Below are 27,318 nucleotides of genomic sequence, written 5' to 3' on the forward strand. Positions count from 1 at the left end.
AGTCATTTAGCTAACGCAGCGCGCCCACTGCCGGCGGACAAATCAGGTTGCTGGGCAAATCAGATCGTCGGGAAGGCGTGTCCATCGGAGTCAGTAGGCTGGTTCTCTTCCAGGACTGGGCACGTCACTTAAATCTAAAGTAACAACTATTCCGAAATTTTTCAGAAAGAAACGGGGCAAATACTGAGGCTTGCCTGTTACAATCGTGGCATGCTAGCGTGGGCCAAACCCTTTAATATAGTGTATGGCTTAGTGGTGAACTGAGCTCCAGGATCCACGCCAGGCGGAAATTGGGCTCCTGGCTCCATCTGCGACCCCTCACTGCCTCCTAGAGTCGGAGCTGAGTATTCTTTCAAGTAGACAAAAATTCTAAAGTCCAAAAAGTCATCACTTTGTAGAAGGCGAGTGATGCTCCCCTGGAGGCTTCCTTGCAGGACGCCGCCCTCTGTTCTGGGCTGGGGACACAGAGAGCAATCCTCTCGTTTCTCTCACGAGTGTTGGGGGACACCGCGGTGATCCGGACCCATCTTCAGCGTGCACAGGGAACGCTTCTGCGGAACCTTTCTTCTCTTTCCCCTGCGCTTCCACTCGGTCCTCTTAGGAAACGGACACCGTAGAGGACACTTTAAACATGGAGACCGCAGGTTCAGAGCCTGGCGAGCCTTCTCCACTAGAGGCTGTAGGGTCCCCGGACGATAGGCTCTTCCTGATTAAAGGTATGCTTGCCCCGCGCTGAAATGGAATGTTCTCGAAGTCATTCCGCTCTGAGAGCCCTTGTCTTGTGCTTTACCCCGAACTCAGTCCATGGGGCCCATACGTCACCGGGTGAAGTCTCCTTGGGCAGGGGCGGGCAGATCTAGTTTCCGGTCCATGCTGTATTTACCCACCCTCTCTGTAGATTTTCTTGGTATCCTGCCCTTTTCTGATTGCCACCATCTCTTCTTCCTGTGGAGCAACTTCGCACTACTGTCGTAGAGGACGGGGGGAGGGAAAACACCCAATCTAAGCTCTGAAGAGCCGTGCTTAAGAGTGTCCGCGGGAACCAGAGGTCGTGAGGTCACAGGTTTTCTCGAGAGCTTCTTAGCCTTGATGTTTCACATTTTGAATGCAATCTGAGACTTCCTTTAGACAATTTTTTTTACTTTAAACTTATTTTTAAATACCTTCTCCTAATTATTGGCAGGTGGAATATTCCTTGGGTCTGCAGCAGCAGCGGGAATGCTGGCCGGATTTGTAACAACATTATCATTAGCTAAAAAGAAAAGCCCTGAGTGGTTCAATAAGGTTTGTGACTCCAAAATCTATTCGCAGCACTGTTATTTTTAACAAAGGATGGCTATTTTGCATAGTAAAAAATAGTGAAACCTTCGCATTGTTTTTAAAAGCACATCCACAAAATCTTATGGATTTAAAAGTATACAAGTTGTCAATCTTGACGTTTTTCGTGTGCTTTCTTAACAGAACAAACTTTGGAAACGCATCCATTGCCTTTCCAACTCACAGCATGACTTGGTAATTTATTATTGATAACAAGAGACCCTGTCACTTAAGCTGTTGATGCTAGCTGCAAGAAATAAGTCTATTTCATACATTTTGAAATGTTAGCATTCTTTAAAATGAGTCAAAATTTTGTCTTTTTTAACGCAAGGGTCAAGCGTTGCTCACCCTCAGTCCCTATAAATTTCCTGGCACACAGATGCTCAGAAAGCATTGGATGGATAGCTGTAACCCTCTTGAGACAGAAGATCCTCATTCTCTGAGCCAGAGCGTACATTCGCTGTGTGAGGTCATGCACTTACTTTCCCTGGTCGGTGGGAAATGCTCTGATATTTATTTGTAGTTGCTTGTTATGTTTCCTCTTTTCCTCTCCCATCCACATGGCTGATTTATTCATTACTTCATCACTTCAGCAAACGTGTGCTTGGGATCTTTTATGTTTCAGGCACTCTACTATTAAAGGTGGAAAGGGTACAAAAATCAACAGCATGTCTATCCCTCTGGAAACTGTCTGCTGTGAGAGATAAAATTAGATATTCACACAGATAACTATGCAGTTGGTTTGATGTGTGCTATGGAAGAATATTTCGTGAAAAACCATAAACCAATTCCCTTCCCACTTGTCTGTAATAATCATTCTTAAGCTTTACGAATACTGTAATGACAAGAGACTGTATGTAAAATGCCTTTCAGTTCCCTCTCAATATTCCAAAGGCATATAGAGCTGCTAAGATCATTTCTGTGGCTCTTATGGGTCGTTTTCTCCCTCCATCATGCAGTATTTTTAGAGAAGAAATTTATTTTGTGTCAGATATCATTAAGACCCACCCAATACTGGTGTTTAACAGTTGTGTTGATTTCCAAACCACAATTATAATTATACTAACCCTTGGGTCAGGGATCTATTTAAGAATCTGATGAAAACTAGGTATTGTCATGTTCCTACGTATTGATGCTTGATGCTCTGTTTTGTTCTGGGATTGGCTCATCACACATGCCTTTTGTGGTCTAACACAGTTTTACACTGTGGTCCCCAGAGTCCCGATGGTCCTTGAGACAACTGTTTTCCTATTCGTGTTTAGAGCCGTGGGTGGTAGTGTACTAAAGCGGACACTCCGTCCTTTGGCATCATCATGGCAGCAGTGCTGAGGATGGTAAGACTGTCCTTGCATTCATCAAGTCCTTCATTGTAATTCCCCAGTACATTGAAACAAAATGCAGATGAACCAGCATTAGGTAAATGTTATTGTTGAAGCAGTAAAATTACTATATTCGCTAATGAGACTTGGATGTGCCCGACTTTTAAGTTTCCTATGAGGAGGTGGGAAGTGTGCATGAAGCACCCCTGCTTCACAGTGACGTGAGATGTTTTTCTCTAGAAAAACAGTTTCCTCATGCGCTGAACCAGCACGTCTTCCCCGAGGAGTATCTTCTTCGTGAAGGAACAGCTGACAGGCTGTCAGCTACCCAAAAGTGGGGTATTGCAGACATTTCCTTAAACACATGAGTAACTGGCTCTTCAGGAGAGCGGCTGTCAATCTTTGTTGCCACTGATAGTAAGCACTGTCAGCGAAAACATTTAGACTCGTAACTACCATCATGAGCTTGACAGCTTCTCAGAATCAGCAGCTTTGCCGGTGAGATGTTATGATTTCAGTGACGCTTTTAAAATACTGTTTAGCACATGAGATCAACAGCTGGAAGATCTGTATAATTTAGTAAGGTAGTACCTTCTGAACAGTCACTCTGTGTGGAATGATATCCATTCACAGTGCAAAGCTGACTAGTGATTTGAATGTTACAAACAAAAAAAAATGTCCATTAATAGGTCTCTATGTGACAACCTTCAGAAGGCTTTTTGTTCAGTACTGGTATATTACAAAGAAGAAAAGCTAATCAAATACTTCTTTTTCTAACCACACATCTGTGTGAGGCCAGAGTTTTATTCATATATTCCAGCTATCAATGAAAAATATAAGAAAACATTTTATAAAAGATCAATTATAGATATGAAAAGCCACTTTTTAGGCTGGACATTTATAACATTAACAAAAGCATAAAATGGCAATCTTTGTGCTTTTTTGGGAGTTGGAAAGATAATTATTTAAATATAAAAATGGATTTGTAGCAATATATAATAGATTTGGCATTTTAAAATGAATGAAGGATAAATTTCTGTTTTAATTTCTAGTATGTTAAATATTAATAAGACCCACATAATTGAACATCTTTGGGGTTCATGTATAAAAGAACTTTAGAAACACTGCATAGAGTGGCTAAAATATTATGTAAGCTTCCCACACGGGGAAACATTGAAATTAGCAAATCCCCACTTACCAGACAGTTGCCTGACAGCATCCAGTTACTGGGTTTGTACTGAGCACCCATTCAAGAAGTACCCTTCGGCTGTGTAGTGCAGTCACCACCTGGAAGTCTCCTGTCATGTTCACAGTACTAATTCCTAACATCTGAATGCTTACTGTGTGTTAGCCGCTCTTCCAAGGACCTCACTCATTTAACACACACAGCCACTAAGGCATTGGATGCTGTTCCCACTAAATAGCAAGACACGGAGGCATGCTGGGTTAAGCAATCAGTCTAACATAGCACTCTCCCTCTTTGTCCCCCTGAGGAATAAATGGTACTGTTCTTAGCAATACTCTTATTCAAATAATCTGTGCTCTACCCTGGAAACATTCAAATTGCAACCCAAAAGGACCTCCAAATGACCAGCCTTTCATTTGGGAACTGCCTACGCTTTTTCTATTTCAGGGGGATAATCATTCCCTTAGTGCTTTATTTTCTAATTGCTGAGTCTTATACTAGGAAGATGAAAGTTGGTAAAGAATAGTATTGAGAGAACATATATTTTTCTTTGCAATTTCTTGAAGAAAGAGAAAGGGGAAAATGCAAAGTGCAAACTAAAGTAAAAAAATTATTCCCTTGAGTTTCTTTTATCTGTTAATGCACACATACATCAAAGAGATACAAAGAGGAGGTATGGGGGACAGATAGACAGAAAGACAGACATGTTTGTGCACATGTAAGTGCTGGGAATGGAACCCAGGGCTGACATGCTAGTTAGGCATGCTACCAACAAGCTATATCCATCCCTCCAAGATTATTTTTTAAACCTGTACTTTTTACACAGGTTTTATCACATGACTATGAGACTAAATGTAATGCTGTCCATGAAAAATACATGCCTGTTGTTATGTGCCCATATCTCAAGATTACAGAGCTGTCTGCTGTGATTTGTCAGTTTAACTTCCAAATATGGAAGCCTTAATTTTAACTTAAAAATGTGGCAGTGAAGGGAAATGGAGCTTTAAAAACATGTATGTATACATACATGCACTCATGCCAGTACACAATGCACACACATGCACATATGCCTGCACACAAGACACGCTGACTATGTGTATAGCTATGTCTTATGTTCTTATAAAATACCATTTATGGTGAGTTAAATTTTTTTTGCAGAGAGTCAACTTTATCTAGAACATTTTGAACAGAGAGTGTGAACAGCATTTGGTATTTTCTCTCAGAAGAAAAAAACGTGATCAGTCTTCAACATCAAGCTTCTACTAAAATTCACTTTTGGAAATATGGAGACAATAATTAATGTTTTCAACTCACAAACTAGGTGACTGATCACAAACATGGCATACCTATTCTTAAAAATCTGAGGCAAAATTTGAGATTCTGTTGTGAATATTGCTATGTAATCTTGAGTTATTTTCATATGGTTATCTTTGTATTTGATTTAGTAAAATAAATGCGGGTTTATGTAGACCTTGAAGTGTGTGTGTGTGTGTGTGTGTGTGTGTGTGTGTGTGTAGAATTCCTGTTTTTTCCAGGAGGGAAATGGCTATTTGATCTGTTTCTTTAAAAAAAAGAAAAAAAAGATAATGCAAAGCATAGGAACTGATCCTAACAGAATAATATTGGTTTATGTCCTTGCTTCTGGGTAGGGATTGAGGCCAGTTCAAAGTCATGGTGCAGTGGAGCCTGCAAAACCCAAAAACTGCCACAGTGTGGAAAAGGAGCAAAATACTGGAGTATATTGTGTTTATAATAGGAAATGGCTAAAGAAGGATTTCAGGAACCCGTTAGGTCTGAGATTTCTACTGAAAGTGTCAATAAATGAGCAGGGAGAATCCACCAGTCGGGTCTTGATGTTAGGCTGCGGGCAAGCAGGTTAGCAGAGTGGCGTCCATGCTGGGGCTAGCGCCTGCCGTCACACAGTATGTGCATAGAAAAGGCCACACTGAGTGTGCTCAGCAGTGTACAGACCACTCTAAAAACAGGAAGAGCTTTAGTCAAGTGAAATAATCTTTCCAAGTGGAAGACAGTGTTGTAAATCCTTCATTCCTCATCAAATTAGCATTTACTCTAATGCTGTTTTCATGAAAATGCCAACGAGCCTAATAGAATGTTCCAGGTTTTTCGGAAAGGATAAACGACCACAGTGCCCCACATTCCAATATCCATCTGTCAGAGACTCACATGCTTAGAGAGGTAGCAAAGCTGCCATTTGAGCTTAGGCTGGGCTGGCCTCTTAGGTCAGGTTATTACACAGGGAGAACTGTAATCTGCTGCAAACGCTTCCAGTACATTTACTGAGTGTTTTACCCAAGCTCTCTGTGTTCATTCCAGGGCACTATGGCCACGGCTGCCTTACCAGAGAGTGGGTCGTCCCTTGCTCTGCGAGCCCTGGGCTGGGGATCTCTTTATGCCTGGTGTGGGGTCGGCGTGATCAGCTTTGCAGTCTGGAAAGCTTTAGGGGTTCACAGTGTAAGTAACCAGCCTGGTGATTGGCACCTGGCTATTGATTTTGTGTTGTCTAAACTTTCTGGTTTTTAGATTTGCATATAATTTCTCTTCTGTAGTAATGACATAGAAGATGACTAAATTCTTACCAATATGTAAGCAAACTTCCCGTTGCTAGTAACTGAAGATTTTCAAATATAATTAGTGACTGATTCAGAGCTAATGCTCATTCTGTATGAATTGCTGTTACCTGTTTAATAAAGTCACTGACTTGAAACTGCTTTCTATATTGTCTGACATCCATATACATAAACAGTTTTAAGGCATTTTAATTAATTACTTAAATTATTAACATGTACGTTTCAGAGAAAGGTTCTAAGGGTGTGTGTGTGCATGCACACACGTGTTTGCGTGGTATAAAATAGATACCCTGAACTAAAAACTATACACTAGGAATGACTGGTTTCTTCCCTTTTTCTTAAATAGTCAGTGAGAAGCTCTGTGGACCAGGCTGTACCGAAAGATGGGAGGGGTGGTGGTTTGCAGAGGTGGTGTTAGTGGCGTGGATAGAAAGAGCTTTCTCATACTTAAAGTCGGCAGGGGTGGCTGCGGGTGATGGGATGTGGGATTTCTCCTAGCATTGGATAGAGCATCTGGAAAATGGAAGGGGACGTTGTGGCTGGAACAGGTTTTGGTAGAATCACGGACTCAGTGTGGGACTTGTGAGCTTGAGCTGTGTGTTAGATAGGCATATTGTCTTAGTCACTATTCTGCTACTGTGAAGAGACACCATGACCAAGGCAACTCTTATGAAGGAAAGCATTAGTTGGGGTCTTACTCACAGCTTCAGAGACTTAGTCCATTATTGCCATGGTGGGGAGCATGGCGGCATGCAGGCCAGAGAATGAGCAGAAAGTGCTGGAGTGGACTGGGGAGCCTGCATGGTGATGCGGAGTGCTAAATAGTAAGAGTCGCTGTGTTACATGCTGATGAAGATACATGGAGGAACACCGAGTGGTCACTGAGCTCAGCCTGTGGACTTCGTCAGGACACGGGTAGAAAGCTTCAGTGGGATGGATTTGAAGAGAACAGAAGGGAGACATTGGAAGCAGTAAGTCTAGACAAGCCTTGGGCTCCCTGTGAAGAGAATGATGAGGTCATAGCTAGAAGAGTGGAGAGCAGGGAAGTCTGGTGGTTTTGTTTTCTAGTGGGAGGATTGGTAGCTGACTGAATTGGGGGAATTGCCACAGCAGCCTTCTACACACGGAGCATTTTCCACATTTATTTAACTAAAGACGAGCATTGCGCTCACAGTACACTGGAGACATGGCAGCTGTTCTTGCCTCCTGCCTTTCCTGCAGTCACCATTCCTCTTCAGCTTTTCTCACAGCAGATTGGGGACCCCTTAGAAAAGCCAGAAACTCGGACTGCAGGATTGTCAATGATTGGTGGTGTTTGTTCCATTTTCTCCCACTTCAGACACTGGGCCATGGAGACATAGCCATCTAGAAGATGCTAATATTGGGGAGTGGTAAGGTTGAGTCACTTGCCTACTATCACATAGGTCTCTTCCAGGAGGACTGGAGCTTGGGATTTCGCTCTGACTATTTAGGACCTAGGTTTTCCAATTTTACCTCTACTAGCTAAGAGGGGAAATAAAATAGGGGAAGGGAAAGAGAGTGATGGATTTGGCTGATCCGATCCACATGATTTTTGGTAGCTCCACAAGCTTTTCTAAATCGCGTCAGTCTCCTACAAGACTGGCCTTTCTCCTGTAGAAGAGACGTCTTAAGGCACTGTCTGAAGCAGTAAAATGCTGAGGCTCCAGGGGCAGGGGAAGAAAAGATTTACAGCTGTGTGTAACAAGAGGGTGGTGGCTGAAAACCCATGCAGGAGAATGTTGACAGAAATACGTGAACGGATAATAGACTGTGGGTAAATAATTCTCTAAGAATTAGAAGTATTAGTATAGTGTCAATATTACTCTAAAAACTGCACAGATTACTCTTACCTCCCAATGCACCCCATCTATGTAAGATTTTATTTTTATTACTTTGTACCAAAAATAAAGCACAATTGCCTAGGAGCCCAGGAGACTTCCTTGACCTGCATGGGGTCTGTTTGAAGATACTTCTGCTCCTGTGGAAGTGACAGCCATTGATGCTTTGCAATGGCCTGATGGTGCTGACAGCTAGCGTCCCTGGTGTGTAGTGCTGCAGGCATCAGCGGGGTGAGAGCTGAGGTGGGGGACTCGAGTGCTCTGCGTCATCACACGCACGGCCCCACTGCTGAAGACAACATCTACACAACTCATTGAACATGGAGAAGCTGAACTGGTGCCTACAGAGAACCTTCCCTACTACCTGCTAGTATCTTTGTACAGGAAAGTGCTCTGCACTCTACCAAAGGAGAAATGGAAACGCCGAACTAGCCATGAGTTTGATCTATGCTGCTGATGTGCCTGCAAGATACACTAGGGCAGTGGTGACACAAAGCTTGTGGGAATAACCAACCAGTATCTGACTTGATGTAAGACACACTCCTTAATTGAAACCCATTCCTGACACTGCTTGGGTGACCAAGAACCTGAGACTAAGTAGCCCAGGGACTTAGAATATAACTAAATGCTGTGGTTCTAAAAACAAAAACACAGCAATAAAATGGCATTCTGTGTACCCATAGATCAGCGCCTTCCTCCCCAGTCATCAGAGAAGCTTCCTCCTACAGCAGATGGGAGCAAATACGGAGACCTTCAGTCAGATGCTATGCAGAGACTGGGAGACCATGGAATACACAGCCTAAATGGGATGTCTCTATCAAGTCCCTCCCTCAGGACTCAGGGAACCCTGTGGAAGAGGAGGCAGAAAGAATGTAAGACACCAAGAAAACAAGGTCCCCTAACTCAACATGATTAACACAGAAACTGAGGCTGCATGCATAGGGCCTGAATGGAGCCCAGGGCTGCAGGAGGAGCGGACACATACCCCAGTCCTAACCCAGAAGCCATCTTTAATTGATAAGTTCTTGCAAATGAGAATTTAGGGTCTGCCTGGGAAACAAACTCCTCTTAAGGGCAAACTGCACGCCCAGCAGTGGATGATCAACAAAAACCAAATGCTATATAGCATCTTTGGAGGATTCTTGTCTCACAAGGTCAGGACTTTTTCTTTTAAGAAAATACTATTTTTTAGCCAGGCGGTGATGGTGCATGCCTTTAATCCCAGCACTCGGGAGGCAGAGGCAGGAGGATCTCTGTGAGTTTGAGGCCAGCCTGGTCTACAAGAGCTAGTTCCAGGACAGGAACCAAAAGCTACGGAGAAACCCTGTCTCAAAAATTCAAAAAAAAAAAGAAAGAAAAAGAAAAGAAATAAAATACTATTTTTTACTTTTATTTATGTATATTTTTAATCTCTTTTTACCCTACTAGTACTTTGCATATATATTATGGTTTCCAGTTTAGTGTTCCTATGGGATTCCTGAGTATGCAAATGAGCGAGTCTCTGATTTGTGCCTTCTCTTGGGCCCTTTTCCTTCTGTTTTGTCCAACTTTAACGTGATCGTTTTTGTCTTATTATTTTATTTTATTACTATCCCTTAGCCAGATTGTTTTCTAATGAGAGACAGAAAGGGAGTGGTTCCACATGGGGGAGGAGGGAAGAAGGAACTGGGAGGAGCAGAGGGAGAGAACTATAATCAGCATAGATTATGTAAGGAAAAAAGTCTATTTTCAATAAAAGGAAAAAATAAGGGTCATCAAAAGAAATGAATCTAAATTTTCATAGACCAACAGAAGTAGGTTATTACACTCCTGAGGATTTGGCTTCGTGGGCTAGATTGTGCTATTTTAGTTTCTAGATCATGAACAACTTTGTTTTATGACACCAATAAGAGGATTATTACCTAAGTAAAACATCTGAGGGAGAAAATGTGTTTTCTGGTTAGCATTAGATCATGCACAAACACGTGGACTCTGACACTGCGTGTTAATGTCCTAAGGGAGAATGCTAACACCTTCCCTCCCATTCAGAGGTGCCAGGCCCCTAGAAAACTGGGAGGCTCCCTTTGTGCCTGTTGAGTGAAGGCAGGAGGCTGCCCTGTGACTGCTGGTGAACTTGGATCTGTGTGTCCAGCCTCATTTGGGGAAGTGCCATTTTTCTACAATTTAAAGTGGCAATCTCAGCAGATGGTGAGCAGAATAACCCACGCCTCTGCACCCAGTATGTAGGTGAGGTGGTCATTCCTAGATAAAAGCAGATAATTCAAAATCAACTCCATTGTCTCTAAATTGCCAGTAGTTACCTTGAATTGAGCTCTTTCTGCTGTAGACCCAGTTCCCCTTGCCTGCCATCTAGTGGCTGATTGTGAGCACTGCCCAAAACGCCTGCCTTCCTGTTTTAATTCACAGCTATCTCTACTGGTCTGAGAGGCAACATGTACAAATTACTCAAGTCAAACCTTCAGTGTCTTAAAATATTTTTGCTGTACTTTATTTATTTGCACATAGTATTTTGAAATTCCATCATACAGAAACTCATATAATACCTCAAATGTAAAAAAAAATATCTCATATAGTGATGCAGAATTTAATCAGAGATTTGCCAAAACAACAGCTTCTGAAAGCTTCTGCATAGCTGATCAAAGCACTGGCCTTGCTCAGGGTTAAAAGTTAAGCCCTTAGAAACCATTCCAAGTTCAGCTCCAGCCACCCCAGTGCCCTGACCACTACTGAGCCAGCAAGTACAGCTTGATTTCACTATGTGAGTTCATTGATCATTTTGCATTACAGTATTTTAGCATTTGAGTATTATTGAGGTGATATTTCATCTCAGTAGTTTACTGTGGTGGAGGAGGAAACACAAAATTTCCCTGTAGGTTCCTCTCACCTGGCTAAACCTGCTGTGCACATGATTACATGAGACTGCCCGTCCAGCCCAGACAAGTCCACTGGGGACAGTGTGATTAGATTGTGATCAGGGCAGGTGGCTTAGCAGATAGTTGAGAGTGATACAGTATAAGCAGCGGTTCCTGTTTGTGGAAGAAAGCACACCGCCATTTAGTTATTGGCATGTTACTTATGCCATGCCTTGTTATTCTTGTCATTAGTCTCCTTTTATTATTTACGGAGAATTAATTGATGGTCAGAGGATTTCAGAGAGGCTTACCTTATTCATAACTAGACTACATTGTCCTTTATTTTCTCGGAAGGTGAACTGTTAGCTGCCCCACTATTTCTTGACTCTTGCAGTTATACTGTATAGAAGGAGGTCTGCTTGTGGCCTGTGCTGCGCCATTGTCATCTCGGCCCAGCAGTCACCACAACTGGCGGTGCCGAATGTGAAACTGTGGAATCTTTCATATCATATCTTGTATCATGCTGAACGGCAGTGCAGATGCTCCTCCCAGGCCAGAAGTCTTAGGCTCGATGTTTCTGTGCTTCTAAGAAACTGGCTTCTCTCATAGCTTGTATGGAATGTGTTGATGATGCCTGCTGGTAGAAATTTAGAGTTTACTGCTGTTGCCTTTATAGGAGCTAAACATCAATTGTAATAAAAAACCAGGAACGAAAATGTTCTCTGTTGTAGCAAATTAAATTATCCAGAGATTTTATTTTAAATTAATGAATAAATGGAGATTTAACTGCATTACTTTTTTTTTTGCTATTGGGTAAGGAGGGCTTTGTCTTACATATTGAGTCAGTCTGTTACTGTAACAGAGTACCTAAGGGCATTCATTTCCTTTGGGAAAGACTTATTCAGCCCATGGATTTGGAAGTCCCAGCCTATGGCTGAGTGGCCCCATTGCCCTCTGCTCCTGTGGAGTGATGGAGAGCCGTGGCAGGCACACCCAGTGGAGTGAACCACTCACACCACCAGTCAAGAAACAGGAAGTCAAGAAACAGGAAGACTAGACAGTCCACATTCCAAATGCCCCTTCCCAGCAGACCTCTGATGTGGGATTCCCCTCTGTATGCTGTGAATATGTTTTATTTCCATTGGTTAATAGAGAAGCTGCTTTGGCCTATGGTAGGACAGAATATAGCCAGGTGGGAAAATGAAGGTGAATGCAGGGAGAAAGAAGGCAGAGTCCGGCAGACGCCATGCAGGTGCCCAAGAAGCAGAGTGTGAGGTAACAAACCATGAGCTTTGTGGTAAGATACAGAATAATAGAAATTGGTTGATTTAGGATGTAGGAGCTAGCTAGGAATGTCCCTGAGCTGTTGGCCAAATGGTGTTGTAATTAATACAGCATTTGTGTGATTATTCGGGTCTGGGTGACTGGGAGGAAATGAAAGCACGATCTCTGTTATGTGCCTCCTGGGCCTCCTCCACTAGGCCCCTCCTCCCAACGTGTCCACCATCCACTAGCCTGGAACCTCTGGAGAACATGTGGAATCCATTATGGGTGAATATGTATGTGTGTCAAATATGTAGAGCCTATGTTTTTAAAATATCTTTTAATAATTCATGTTTTTTAAAACTACTTATTGTTCCATATAAAAAGTAGAACAGAATCCCGCCCACCCACCCCACCACACGGAATTATAATCACTGGTAGAGTGGGGCCTCCTATCAGACCTGCCCTCTCCATCTGAGGATGTGTCCATTGCATGGGGCCTCCTATCAGACCTGCCCTCTCCATCTGAGGACGTGTCCATAGCATGGGGCCTCCTATCAGACCTGCCCTCTCCATCTGAGGACGTGTCCATAGCATGGGGCCTCCTATCAGACCTGTCCTCTCCGTCTGAGGACGCGTCCATAGCATGGGTGTAGAAGGAGCTGCGGGTAGGCCTGCTTTTCGTCCTGTCCGGCTCCCACATGGTTAGCTTTACACCCGAAATAATAACACACAAACTGTATTCATATAAACACTGCCTGGCCCATTATTTCCAGCCCCCTCTTGGCCAACTCTCATACCTTGCCCAACCCATTTCTAATAATCTGTGTAGTACCATGAGGTGGTGTCTTACAGGGAAGATTCTAGCCTACGTCCTTCTTGGGTCGGAGCTTCATCACGTCTGTCCCAGAGAGGAGAGGCATGGCGACTGCCTCACTTCCTCCCAGCATTCTGTTCTGTTTACTCCGCCTACCTAATTTTCTGTCCTATCAAGGGCCAAGGCAGTTTCTTTATTAACCAATGAAATCAACTCAAAACAGATTGACAAATGACCTTCCCACATCACATGGGGCCTCCTATCAGACCTGTCCTCTCCGTCTGAGGACACATCCATAGTGTCAGATGAACATACTCCTGCTTGCATGTGCTACTCTGGGGTTATTTTTCACTGAACAGTCGTGGGGCCATCTTCACACAGTAGAGTACATAAATCTTCACTTTTAATGACTTCATGGTACCCCATTAGCTACTATCATCTGCTTAATCAGCCCTGCCTGGCGACTGACATCTCCCTGGTGTTATAGTGAACCTGTTACACATACATCTTAGTGCACTTTTCTCGATGAAGAAAATTGTTGTAAAGACCGAAAATGTTAATGTTGAAGCAAGGGCCTTTTTTTTTTTTTTTTTTAATGTTTTTGATGTGCGCTTTTAAGAGGCTGTGTAGAAAGGTTGAGAAGTTGAGAAGCTAAGGGCGCATATATTTCCTAGCCCCTGGGCTGTTGGTGGCTTGTCTTTCTCTGTAACATCTGCTGTCTCTGGCAGTGAAGGTCCACCTGGAGACAGCTGTGTCTGGAAGCTTGCACAGTCCCCTGGGTCCTGCCTGCTTCTCTCCCAAGAGCCCAGCCTCCTCCTCTTCAAACCCAAAAAGCTCTATGTGTGGATGAAGCACCTTGCAGCTGTTTTCTATCCAGAGAGACCCTGGGAAGTGGTTTCTTTTTGCTAGGACGGAGAGGATGCACTCTGGCCTGTTTATTTGCCCAGCCTGGCAAGCTGGCACACACCTACACCTGCAGTACCTGGGAGTTTGAGGTTAGCCTGGGCTGTTAAGTTCCAGCCAGCTGGGCCATAGAGCAAGACTGCTTCAAAAAAATTATTTTCTCCAGTTCTTTTTTGTAACTGCTAATATATATATAAATTGATTTCTCTTATTTTTGAGACATAATTTTTATGTTAGCATCTTAGGCTTACTTCTAAACCTTATGCCATTGTGAGGCCTTCACTAACTACAGTGGGTTCTTCCTTTGTCCTCTTTGCTAATTTTAATTTCATCAGTACTCACCAGTGTCTCTCACTAGAACTTGCCAGTGACTAGAACATGCTTGTGTCTGTCTCCCCAGTGTCTCTTACTGGAACATGCCTGTGTCTGTCTGCCAGGGACCAGGACATGCCTGTGTCTGTCTGCCAGGGACCAGGACATGCCTGTGTCTGTCTGCCAGGGACCAGGACATGCGTGTGTCTGTCTGGCCAGGGACCAGGACATGCCTGTGTCTGTCTGGCCAGGGACCAGGACATGCGTGTGCTGTCTGCCAGTGTTGCTCACTATTGCATTTACCCCTCCTCCATTCACTCTGATGTCTCAGATGAAACAACTGCCCATAGTTACGTGAAACTGTGGGAAGACTCCCAAGTTTTAACTTTGAAGGTGTCTAAGAAGGGAAATAGGCTTCTCAGTGCTGGATATTTTTTCACTGGTTCATCTAAAGGTGAAAAGCAAACCTGAATTTCCTGGCAAATTGTTTAATGGCAGCCATTTTGGAGTGGCCTGATCGGATGCTCTGCCCTGGGAAGAAGAGCAGGTTTCTTGTTCTGATTCCCCTCTGCCTCATTTCCGCCTCTGACAGTATCTGCTGGAGCTGCAGCACAGTCATCGCGACCTGGCAGCTGTTTCTTCTGTCAGCCTTGCAGATTGAGGAATAGTTTCCCGGAGTCATTTAAAAATGAATTGGAAGTAGCACCGTGGAAGTCTGAGGTGACAGGAACGTCCGTCACCCTATTTCCTGTTCCACAGCAGCAGCTCGGGTGACCTAGCTGGAGCTGGGGAGAGGCAGTTGATGTAATGTGGAAGAGCAGTTTGGAGACAGAGGGTCTGAATCACATGGTCTTGCTCAGCTTAAAGTGGGGGATAATGACTTGGAGTATTTAAGTATAGGGAGGGGGAATCTGCTCTTTGAGTACATTTCCAAAGTACTTCTTTTAAAAAAAAGTACCGTTTTCTTTTTATAAGTAAGATTGGGCCTGAGCGCATTTTATGACGGGGGAATGTGCGCCGGTTCACGGGAGATAAGCGGCTCTGGAAGAGCCGAGGTGTGCGGAGCCCGACAGGAACCAGGCCTAGGCACCTCAGTGCTCCCGCGTGGATCCCACGGGGGGGGGGGTGAGTTTCCTGGTTCTGGTCACTGAGCTCACTGGGTTCACATGAGCACTTCTTTCTAAACACAGCACTGGGTACCGAGTTAACACTGTCGCCTCCCTTACACTTCATGTGAAGGCCACCTCTTATCGATCAGTCTCTTACAGATAGAGTTCTGAAACATTACATATGTTGATAGATTTGTCTGTAATTATTAGCTTCTCAGTTTTATACAGAAAATGAAGCATTCTCTCAAACTGGATTTTCCTAACTAAGAGATTTCCAGAATACTTAAAAAATGTGTGTGCGTGTGTGCACGTGTGCGTGCATGCCTCGCGCGCGCGTGCGCGCGTGCGTGCGTGCGTGCGTGCGTGTGTGTGTGTGTGTGTGTGCATGCCCAAAGGTCAATGTTAGACAACTTCAATCTCTCTCCATCTCATTCAGCCTAAAGTGTACTAATTTGGCTAGACTGCCCAGGAAACCTCAGATATCCTGCCCAGTCGTGGGACTTCAGGTGCACCCTGCTGCAGCAGCTTTTCCATGGGTGCTGGGACCACACTTAGGGCCTCATGCTTATGCAGGACACGCTCTACGGACTGGGCCGTTCCCTCGGCTCCTCCTTATTCATTTATTTGTATGCTAATCTTTATGATATTACACATGACTATAATCCCATACATGACTCTTCTAGTTTTAAGGGCAGCCTGGGCTATGTAAGGAGACCCTCTTTCAAAAACAAATTAACTTTTAATGTGCTACATCTGTTTTCATTCTGTGAATTGTGCTGAATATGACAACCTGTTCTTGATGGCTAATGTCGGTTGTTTGCACTTGTAAAAAGGTTCCTTCTTCTCTGGATTCTAGTCTGGCTCTTCCTGGCAGTTCTGTTCACGTCTGCCTTGGCGCAGACGTACTGAGCGCACAGTGGTGCTCACAGCCCTTCCCTTGGCCCTCATCTTTTTGTGTCGGGTTCTAGCACTGGGTGACCTTGGACACACTGTAGGTGTCATATGTCTTTACTCCCCACTGAACTCATTTATTCCAAACCTGCACCCTGTGCATCAGTCACGCTCCCTCTGAATGCCAGCATCACCAAAGCTGCCCGGAAGGAAAGCCAGACTGCCTTTCATAATTACATCCCACCATGTTTTCTCATTCTCCAGTATCTGTCCTCCACTCCCCCCCTCCCTTCCTCCAAGATGCACACAGACCATCTTCACCTACTTGTCTCGTAGTGTCTGATGACAGCCCACACTGGGCAGAGTTCCCGGTTCTCTAGTGTTCTTCCCTTGATCTTGCCCATTGAGGAGATGCCTTCATCATCTTATCCCCCCAGTTCAGTCGACAGCCCGGGATTGTCTCTTCTAACTCGTGAGCACGCACAATTGCCCACCCCCACCTGCTGCTCTGCAGTGCAGCCAGCTTCTTCAGGGCTGTAGCATGGGGCTTCTTAACTCTTTCCCCTCTCCACCCTTTTCCCTAAGAAATGTTTTCGTGACCCTGGGTACATAGTTACACAAACCAAACACTTAAAGTCATAAATCCCTTTCCTTTTACTGGTTAATCTGAGTTGTTCTTTCACATTGAATCAGCAGTTATGAATATGATGATAGGGCTGGAGAGATGGCTCAGAGGTTAAGAGCACTGACTGCTCTTCCAAAGGTCCTGAGTTCAATTCCCAGTAACCACGTGGTGGCTCACAGCCATCTGTGATGAGATCTGGTGCCCTCTTCTGGCCTGCAGCATACATGCAGACAGAATATTGGGTACGTAATTAATAAATAAATCTTTTTAAAAATGAATATGATGATGCAAAAATGTGATTTGGAGAATTTATCAGAAGAGTGGCCAGTTCATTTTTTAGTGTTTAATTCTTAAACAGCCCTCCTGCCTGGGTGCCTTTCTGGTGGTCTTCTATACCTGTGTTCCACATGGAAGGCTAAGACTTGTAAATACCCTCATTGAGGATCACCTGAATCTGTGAGCAGCACAATTCAGTTTTTAATTTAATTGTTTTTAAAACTAGTTTTCATGTTACCCTCCTTGCTGTGTTCTACGGGGAGCACCCTCCTTGCTGTGTTCTATGGGGAGCACCCTCCTTGCTGTGTTCTACAGCGAGCACCCTCCTTGCTGTGTTCTATGGGGAGCACCCTCCTTGCTGTGTTCTACGGGGAGCACCCTCCTTGCTGTGTTCTACGGGGAGCACCCTCCTTGCTGTGTTCTATGGGGAGCACCCTCCTTGCTGTGTTCTACGGGGAGCCACCTCCTTGCTGTGTTCTACGGGGAGCACCCTTCTTGCTGTGTTCTACGGGGAGCACCCTCCTTGCTGTGTTCTACGGGGAGCACCCTCCTTGCTGTGTTCTACGGGGAGCACCCTCCTTGCTGTGTTCTACGGGGAGCACCCTCCTTGCTGTGTTCTACGGGGAGCACCCTCCTTGCTGTGTTCTACGGGGAGCACCCTCCTTGCTGTGTTCTATGGGGAGCACCCTCCTTGCTGTGTTCTACGGGGAGCACCCTCCTTGCTGTGTTCTACGAGGAGCACCCTCCTTGCTGTGTTCTATGGGGAGCACCCTCCTTGCTCTGTTCTACGGGGAGCACCCTCCTTGCTGTGTTCTACGGGGAGCACCCTCCTTGCTCTGTTCTACGGGGAGCACCTTCCTTGCCGGAACTGCACTGCAGCAGCCTCCAGGTCCGCTACAGCGCTGGCCTGGCCCTCTCAGCTTCTCTTTTCCTCACTGAGGATTTCCTCTGCTGGTTATGCTCAAGAGTTCTCAACTCTGAAATAGTTTTAAAGGAGTGAAGTGCTCTCTGCTCCCACGCTTTGTTCTGCTGTGCTCCCAGCGCTGTGGGTGTTGCTGTTGCTCCAGTTTAATGTGGCAGAGGTTTGGGAAAGGCCTAGCTGAAGAAAGTAGCTAAGACATCCCTAACTAACCCTAGCTTCCTCTGGAATTTCTTCATGTTAGTTTTCCAAACAGGCCCTAAGGGGCCTCACCTACCCACCTTATTAGCTTCTGCCCTGAGAATTCTAGCTCCCTGAGGACCTGGCCTGCTCTGCCCCTCACAGCCCTCACTGGATCCCTGTCCCTGCACTCAGATATGTCCTAGAGGACAGGGCTGTGCTGACAGAAAAAGGTAGCCCCCTCTGGCACATCCGTGGGTTTTTACATTTAACTGTTTGTAGCACACCGATCATGGCTGCAGGGCACAGTGGTAACACAGCATTTTAAAGATTCACTCTGCTTAGAAGGTTGACAGATCTGCTATAGGAGAGCATTGACTAGACTCCTGAGAAAGGAGGGAAGGCAGAGGGCTAGCAGGGAGAGTCCAGGTGGAGGGGATATACAGTGGGGTGGGCAGTTGTCATCAGTCTAGATAGCAGTTCCCAACCCCTGCGTCATGACTCCTTTGGGGCTCACATATCAGATATTTACGTTAGAATTTATAGCTGTAGCAAAACTTTTGCTTTGTTTTTTAATCTGGACTCGATCGCGAGACCTTTGGCCGGAGAAAGAGGAGGCACGCTCTGCCTCTCACTCCTGCCCTGTCCAGGCATGCCCCACAGTTAGGCTACCGGCAAAAATCCTTCCTAAGCAGGATCTCCAGCTGAATACACTAAACGAGGAACCTGTTCCTCCCGCCATGCTGCCTCTTGGTAGACAGCACGGCCACCTTTGTTGTGGCTCAAGGATCTATCTTCTCTCTTGTTGCCAAAACTATTCGTCATAAACACAGTGAGAATAGGAAACAATTAATTCCAGGGGTCAGGGTTGGGTTCTGTATATCAACATTAGAGAGTAGGAGTTTGTAAAACTAACTCCAATATTCCTTGCTGCGGGCAAAAGCCCTTTATTAAGCCTTGTTGCAGGCCTGCTGTTGGCGGAGCTGGAAGACCCAAACTGAGCTTAGCCCACGCGCAGCGCTGTTGGGTGGGGGCTGCGCAGCCGCAGTAGGAGGGTCTGGGCCTGTACTACAGGGCAACGACCTACCGTTCTGGCATCAACCGTCTTCCTCACCCGGTTAACTTCATCCACCTTAATGAGCAGCCATGGCCTGGGCTGCGGGGATCCTGCGAGCCAGCAAAAGAGTGAGTGCAGCTGGAGTGGATCTCAGGGACCTGAGCTTAGCTCTGCGGCCCAGTCGGGTGCTGCGTGTGCCCTTCAGCCGGGCCTGGTGGAGCGTCACTCCCACTTCCACCATGTCGACCCTGAAGGGTGAACTTATCCAGCACTTCAGCTCCGAAGAGCCCATTCTCCACAACAAGGTTTCCATTATAGGAACTGGGTCAGTCGGCATGGCCTGTGCCATCAGCATTATAGCGAAAGGCTTGACTGATGAACTTGCCCTTGTTGACAGTAATGAAGAAAAAATGAAGGGTGAGACAATGGATCTCCAGCATGGCAGCGTCTTCATGAAAATGCCAAATATTGTTTGCAGCAAAGATTTCCGTGTCACTGCCAACTCGGAGGTAGTGGTTATCACAGCAGGTGCGCGCCAGGCGAAAGACGAAACGCGCCTGAATTTAGTCCAGCGGAACGTAGCCATCTTTAAGGTGATGATCGCCAGTATTGTCAAACACAGCCCCCGCTGCAAATTGATTGTCGTTTCCAATCCAGTGGATATCTTAACGTACGTAACCTGGAAACTGAGCGGGTTTCCCAAAAACCGTATTATTGGAAGTGGCTGCAACCTAGATACTGCTCGCTTCCGTTACATGCTTGGCGAGAGGCTTGGGATTCACTCTGAAAGCTGCCACGGGTGGGTCCTTGGGGAGCACGGAGACTCAAGTGTCCCCGTGTGGAGTGGAGTGAACATCGCTGGGGTGCCTCTGAAAGAGCTGAATTCCGCCATAGGAACTAGCAAAGACCCCGAGCAGTGGGGAAATGTCCACAAAGAAGTGATTACCAGTGCCTATAAGATTATCAAAATGAAAGGCTATACCTCCTGGGCCATTGGCCTGTCTGTGGCTGACATTGCAGAAAGTATTCTGAGGAATCTCAGGAAAACACATCCAGTCTCCACCAAAGTTAAAGGTCTATACGGAATAAAAGAAGAGGTGTTTCTCAGCGTGCCTTGTATCCTGGGAGAAAATGGCATCTCCGATATTATAAAGGTGAAGCTGAGCCCCACAGAGGAAGCCCAGATGGTGAAGAGTGCAGAAACACTTTGGAAAATTCAGAAAGATATCAAGTTTTAGGCCAGCCCTGTAAAGATGCCGAAGACAACAGATGCAGTATTGCGGATGCGGCGTGAACGGGGGGTTCTGAAGGTTTTGATCTCTGGTTTGGTCTTCTGTTGTGTGGCATCCAGCTGCCAGGTGACTTTGCCTTTTCAGTTTCTGAGTGACTGCATTAAAGGTATTTTTGGTGTTTCAAGTACTGGTTCTTGCCTGTTGGTGTGGTGTTCAAGAAATTGATTCGTAAGAACACATACTGGTCCATTCTGGTTGGTACATTTATATCCACTCCTATGCCATTTTAAAAAGTAACTCATATGGGCTAGAGAGATGGCTTAGAGGTTAAGAGCACTAGCTTCTCTTCCAGAGGTCCTGGGTTCAATTCCCAGCACCCACATCATGGCTCACAACCATCTGTAATGGGGGTCTGATCCCCTCTTCGGGCCTAAGGGTGTACATGCAGATGGAATACTCATATATAAAATAAGTCTTAGAAACAAATTAACGCCTGCATTTAAAAATAAAATTATGTAAAAATTTTTGTGATACATTTTGAGACTGCCTTGTCTTAGAATGGCCTCCCTGAGCCATTAAGATATTATGAAGGGGACAGGAAGGGTGGCACCTGCTGCTCTTGCGAGGACCCAGGTTCAGTTTCCAGCACCCACGTGGTACTCTACATACATTAGACAATATACTTTTACATATATTTGTTTAGAGGCATCACGAAATGTGGACTGCAGCTGCTTCAAGAGCGGGGGAGGGGTGGGAGAGGAGATGGGAAGGAAGCAGACTGAACATGGAAGCCTTGATGGTCAGACTGTAGGCAGGACTGACTAGCAGAGCTTATACAGGAAACAAACAGAATGAGCCTTTCAACGAAGAAGGCAAACAACAACAACAACAAAAAAAAAACAAAAAACACAAAAAAAAACTATTTCAAACTCAGCTTTTAGTGGCAACAACTACTTGCCTGTTAGAATTGATTCTGTAAGGATTTTTGCGATTAGAGAGAACCTGAATATTTTAAGCAAATTTTTAATATATAATGCATTAGACAAAATGGTTTTCAGTTTCTTCTTCCACAGCCCAGACGTGCCATGGTAGTGGGGGGCAGCACCCACGTGCACGTGGCTGCAGGGCAGATGTGCAGACACAGCCATGCAGTCAGACCTGCCTCCCCAACTGCATGACACACTCGTCTGGTGCTCATTTTTGAGGGGTAAATGATAAATACACCAGCCACACCGCTGGTGTTCTTGTTCCTGGCATACTGGTTCCATAGCCCTGAGGAAGCTGCTGGAGTGGGAACGAGATCATTATTAGAGGCGTAATCTTTGTTCAATTCTAACATCTAAAGTATCAGTCAGACCCCTTCTCTGAATGTCCGTATTTCCAATAATGGCTTCTGAGGACAGCAGTATTTCAGGACAAGGTTCTGGGGCCTGATACTCTAGGGAATGCCTTTTATGCCTTAATCCCTGCACAGAACACTCCCAGAAACAGCCTGTGGCGGCCCACAGACTGTGCTTATAAGGGTGACCCTGAAACCCATAGCATAAAAAAACATTCTCCCTGACCAACAAGAGCAGAGCAGAGGAGATCCCAGAGTTTCGTTTTGGAGTAATGTGATCAGCATGCTCACAGTCATCAATTCTGGGGGCTGAGGGAAAGTTCCATGGCAGTAGCTGTGAATTTTCCTTAGTATATTTAGGTTCGGATTAAACTTAGTGATACTCACTCTTAAATCTTTTTTCCAAGGGCATCTTTAAATGGGAATAATTTATTGACCTTTGTATGGCCTTCACTGATACATATTTGATAGATACTGTCCATATAAATAATACCATCTTGGAACCCCATGGAGCCCCATTATTTGAAGCAACTTGGGAGTCTGTTTATTACATAAAGTGGACTCTGGGTTTCCATCCCCACAGTTGGAAGGCACAGGGCTCGCAGGGTCCTCTGTCCTGTGTCTTCAGTGTCCACATTGGAAGTCTTCTAGGAACTCACGACCTCAGGAACAAATAATAATACAGCCCTTGAGGCTTGAGAGACAGGCAAAGAGGTCAGGGGTGGGGGATAGAGCAGTGCCCGCACTCATACACACTCACACACAGAGAGAGAGAGAGAGAGAGGGAGGGAGGGAGGGAGGGAGGGAGGGAGGGAGGGAGGGAGGGAGGGAGGGAGGGAGAGAGAGAGAGAGAGAGAGAGAGAGCGCTCCTAGCATCACCTGTGCCTCCTAGCCTTGTTCCTAGCAGCTGACCACAGTTACCACTGATGAGGAACCATGGAAAGCAATTGTTCTTGGTCTTCAGTGCTAGACAGTTGAACACAAGTTGTAAAATACATCAGTCAGAAAGGCAAGGAGCAGCATACTGCAAACCGTGGCCAGAGAGGCATTGAGTTTTCAAACCCAAACATCTCTGTGAAGTTCCTTTCATAGGTTGTGATTGGTGTTTTTATCAAGCCGCTCTTTATGTGAATCTTGGGTATTCAGCATCTGGGTCACCTCTACGACCACTTGCATATGGTAGTCACAACATCTGTGACCACAGAAGAGTCCCCTCCTCTGTCCTAGTCCCTCTCCACAGATGTCATGGATGTAGCACTGTTGCTGGTGCTCGCGGAGAGTCTCTCATGAAGGCTCATCATAATACAGTCCAGAGAAAATGGTAAGGAAAGGCAATGCCCATGCGTGTATTCAAGATTAGCTGAATACACCTGTCTGGCTGGCAGGTGTCTGTGAGCAGTGGTTTTCATATTTGCCTAACACAAGATGGGAACTGGGAAATGTGCTTTCGGGGCTCAGTGGCAGAGTGTTTGCCTAAGTATGCAAAGCTTGATATGTGGATCTAGAGGACCCAGACAGTTGGCCTCCTACAGATTCCATAAATGGTGAAAATAGTCACACCAAATGGTCCATAACACGTCATGATGTCCACACCCATGCGAGCTTTGTTTTCAGAATCCAGCATATACATTTGGATAATGCTACAGTGGCCGTGGCCTCAGATTGAGTGCTCACTGTGAGGTGGGGGGGGGCTGTGCATTGTGTGCACCGCCCAGCTTATCCTCACAACTCTTCAGGCGAGTATATGCTGTCTTCTTTCTGCATATGTGGATGCTGGCGAGAAAACGACAGTGGCTGGTATTTGAACAGTGGGCTCTCCAACACCAGCATCCATGTCACCAAGTGTATGCTACGGAGGCTGTGTGCTAGCCTAGAATTTACAAGACTGAAAACGATGTAAACCCTGAATTTGGCAAGAGGGTACAAATTTAACCTCCATTTGAAATAAATATGTATCATCAACAGCAAAAGAAAAATTACCTGTATCTCCAATAGCCTCCTTCGGAAATGATTGGTTGCTGCAGAGTCCTGGAAGCTTTGTGAACCAGCACAGCACCTGCATCCAGAGGAAGATGTGACTGGGTGTGGCTGGTGGGGTCTGTGGGGCAGGGTCAGATGCACCGAGTGTGCACCCAGGGAGACTGCCCTCCCCCACATCAGTGATGCCCTGCACAGAGGTCTGCACACCCCTCCTTGACTCTGGCTTTAATCCCCTTTCACTGGTGAAATCTCAGTGTGGGTTTTTCATACTGGCACATGAGAATATTCTAATATATTTGTCATTAGTTTTTTTTTTTCTCTCTCTCTCCAGCTCTAAACTTCTGACGTTGAATGGTCTGAGTATAATCATGTATTTAGATGGACAGAAACTGTATTGCCCACTGCATCTCTATAAATGGAAGCCACCATGCGTCCCCTTGTAGATGCGCACTGTAGATTGTAGATGCGCATCCTGGGAGTCTGTTGAGTTACACGTGTCGCCGTCTAGACCAGGAGTGAAGCTGTCTGTTGTTTAGTTAGCAGGTTCACTCTTGGAAGAGCAGTGTTCTCTTCGGTGCTGAACACAGCGCTCAGCTTCACTGCTGCTATCTGCTCCGCAGTTGTGCGAACCGGGTGTCCCCCGCTCAGCAAGATGCTGCCTCTAAGCACTTCATCTATCCCTCCCTCCTTCTGACATTTGGTACTTTTTTTCTTCTAGATGAAGGACTTTCGAAGTAAGATGCAATCCATATTTCCAACGATTCCCAAGAACTCCGAGTCAGCTGTTAAGTGGGAGGAAGTACTGGAGTCTAAGTGAGATGGGTGTGGACAGCTCCCTGAGAATCGCGGCAGGCATGGCAGCTTTGGAAACCCCCATCGGAACAGGACTGGGTGACTTCTCTCTAGGAACACGTGCAGATGGCCGGCGAACCCACGGCCACAGCCATAGCCATCTGCCCATGGTGCAGGGAAGGAATGTTTTCCTAAAGCTAAGACAACTATTTAATTACTGAGACGTTCCCCTTGAGGAGGGGTCCCAGAGGAAATATTTCTGTTTAGAACAATAAACCATGTTTCATATTTGCAAAACCAGTAAGCTAGAACATTTTTGTAAAGGCTGGAGAGCTGACTGTGATTAGAGCACACAGTGCACCTGCAGAGGATCCCAGGGCATTTCCCCACCACCACTCTGGGTGACTCAAACCCACCTGAGCTGCGGCTCCAGGGCATCTAATGTCCTCTTCTGAATTCTGTGGGCACCTGACTAAACCTGTGAACACACCCATATGCGTACACAATTAAAAACTAAAGCTAAATATTTTTAGGAACTCAGTAGGTTGTGTGTACACACCTGTGTACATGTGTAACAATAGTGAAGAAGTTGTGGATTTAAAGTGAGCAAGGGCGGACAATGAAGGAGTGGAGTGGGGAGAGGAGGGCTGAAAATGATGCAAGCAGTTCCCATATGTGAAATTCTCAAAAGAAAACTCTTAATAAGAAAAAAGTCATGACAGACAGACTCCTAACAGCAGTACAGACCTGAGTATATCTAATTGAATGAATTTTCAAAGCCTATCTTATCTCAGATGACTAAGAACTTGGGAAGTGTGTTCCTATTGACCAATCTCCAAGACAGTGAACCCAGTACTGGAAACGGGTGCAGCTTGTCCTGAACACAGTCTGATTCGACTTGGTACACGGCTGAGGGCCTCCCTCGAAGGACTTGTAGATCCTTGCACATGGGACAACACACCAGCAACAGAGGATGGTGACCCAGACAGGAACACTTGTGCAGAAGTGGTAATGACAACATCACGGCTGTAGAATGCACTTTGTTGTGAAACTGGTTCTGAGTCCCTGTACTCTGACTGACGTCTGTAATGTCATCCCAGTGGTGAAAGGAAATAGAGCAGAATTGCTGCCTATCTGAAACCATGGTAGCCAGAAAGTCACCTGGGCACTGGGGCCAATTATTTTCCTTTCTATCTTTTCTTTCTTTCTTTCTTTCTTTCTTTCTTTCTTTCTTTCTTTCTTTCTTTCTTCCTTCCTTCCTTCCTTCCTTCCTTCCTTCCTTCCTTCCTTCCTTCCTTCCTTTCTTCTTTCATTTCTTAGATTTATTTATTTATTATGTATACAACATTCTGCCTTCATGTATGCCTACAGGCCAGAAGAGTGCACTAGATCTCCTTATAGATGGCTGTGAGCCACCATGTAGTTGCTAGAAATTGAACTCAGGACCTCTGGAAGAGCAGTCAGTGCTCTTAACCTCTGAGCCATCTCTCCAGCCTTTGATGCCTCCTCTTAATGAAGTTAATTCTTAAGAATCCAACCCCTTGTGTGCTTGCTCTGTGATCCCTTACAGAAAGCTGATGGGAAGTGATTGTGCACATAGTTAAGGAGGAAAAACTCGAGTATGTCAATATGTCTAGAGAAACCCTCTGGCTGAATGTCAGGAGTGTAGTTCCTTTAGAATTACCTGGGTCCTAATTAGTCAGCAACCGTGTTCCATAAAGTGCATTCAAAATCTGCTACAGTGAAACCTTTTAGTTCTAAAGGAACTCTTTAAATGAAATGTCAAGTGCATAATGTAACATTTTTCTCTAGACCACATTGCCCTGTTAAAATTGCTGTATTGTTAATTAAACAGGTGTAATCGGTGTCTGAGATTCACATGTGACCTGCTAAAAATCCAAGAAAAGATTGTGAGCTTGATCAGCAAGTATGGAGTAGGAAAAAAAATCCTTACCCATCTTCTCTAACCAGTCCTGGTTGGATGCAGAGAAGAAAAGTAGGCAGCTTGATGGGTGTGTGGAGTGGGCACTGCCTACAACCCCTCACGCAAAGACCTCCACTGGATAGGAGAAAATGAGACTTCCTGTATCCGCTGAAGGGATAAAAAGAGAAACCATTATTAACTGTGAGTCTCTGAAAGCTCCTTGAGGGTAGAGCCTTGTAAATGTGGCAGCGCCGGTCACAGGGGCTGTAGATGGCAGCCAGGCCAAGGCCGGAACTAGGGGCCGCAAGGGACACGCTGTTTCCACTGGCACTGAAGGAACGTGTTAGAGGATGACGGAATACGGAATACTTGCTTCTGCGGCATGCCGGTGTTGGAGCCCTGTCCTTACACTTCATGTCCCCATAGGAATAACTTGGGTCACCTGCTGGCAGGGACAACTTTCCTAGAAGAGGAAGGCATGGGCACCAGTTGCCTTTTACAAGCAAAAACTGGGGCAAAGGAGATGAAAACTCAGAACAGGCGAGTGATGTCACTGAAGTGTTTTCCACAGAACTCAG

At 45.4% G+C, this 27,318-nt stretch overlaps 2 protein-coding genes across 3 annotated transcripts; both read left to right on the plus strand.

The window, feature by feature from the left end:
- Nucleotides 1-572: 572 nt before the first annotated feature.
- Tmem242 (transmembrane protein 242) lies at nucleotides 573-26,683 on the plus strand. Its single transcript, XM_057761544.1, has 4 exons — nucleotides 573-716; nucleotides 1,184-1,284; nucleotides 6,157-6,294; nucleotides 24,743-26,683. The coding sequence occupies exons 1-4, from the start codon at nucleotides 632-634 to the stop codon at nucleotides 24,839-24,841; spliced, it is 423 nt and encodes a 140-aa protein (XP_057617527.1). The 5' UTR covers nucleotides 573-631; the 3' UTR covers nucleotides 24,842-26,683.
- On the plus strand, nucleotides 19,563-20,711 carry LOC130869423 (L-lactate dehydrogenase A-like 6A). Of its 2 annotated transcripts, XM_057761543.1 has the most exons (2): nucleotides 19,713-19,962; nucleotides 20,131-20,711. In XM_057761543.1, exons 1-2 carry the CDS (start codon nucleotides 19,713-19,715, stop codon nucleotides 20,709-20,711), a joined length of 831 nt encoding a protein of 276 aa, XP_057617526.1. The 2 variants fall into 2 exon arrangements, with proteins under 2 accessions (XP_057617525.1, XP_057617526.1); XM_057761542.1 differs by having other exon boundaries at nucleotides 19,563-20,711.
- Nucleotides 26,684-27,318: the final 635 nt, after the last annotated feature.

Source organism: Chionomys nivalis, chromosome 2 (assembly GCF_950005125.1).
Source record: "Chionomys nivalis chromosome 2, mChiNiv1.1, whole genome shotgun sequence".
Lineage (NCBI taxonomy): Eukaryota > Metazoa > Chordata > Mammalia > Rodentia > Cricetidae > Chionomys > Chionomys nivalis.

Excerpts from the sequence above, each read along its gene's own strand:
- Tmem242 (XM_057761544.1), top strand. The coding sequence starts at position 632 with ATGGAGACCGCAGGTTCAGAGCCTGGCGAGCCTTCTCCACTAGAGGCT. Across the intron at positions 717-1,183 it reads TAGGCTCTTCCTGATTAAAG|GTGGAATATTCCTTGGGTCT; the intron begins GTATGCTTGCCC and ends AATTATTGGCAG. Across the intron at positions 6,295-24,742 it reads AAGCTTTAGGGGTTCACAGT|ATGAAGGACTTTCGAAGTAA; the intron begins GTAAGTAACCAG and ends TTTTTCTTCTAG.
- LOC130869423 (XM_057761542.1), top strand. The coding sequence starts at position 19,563 with ATGGCCTGGGCTGCGGGGATCCTGCGAGCCAGCAAAAGAGTGAGTGCA.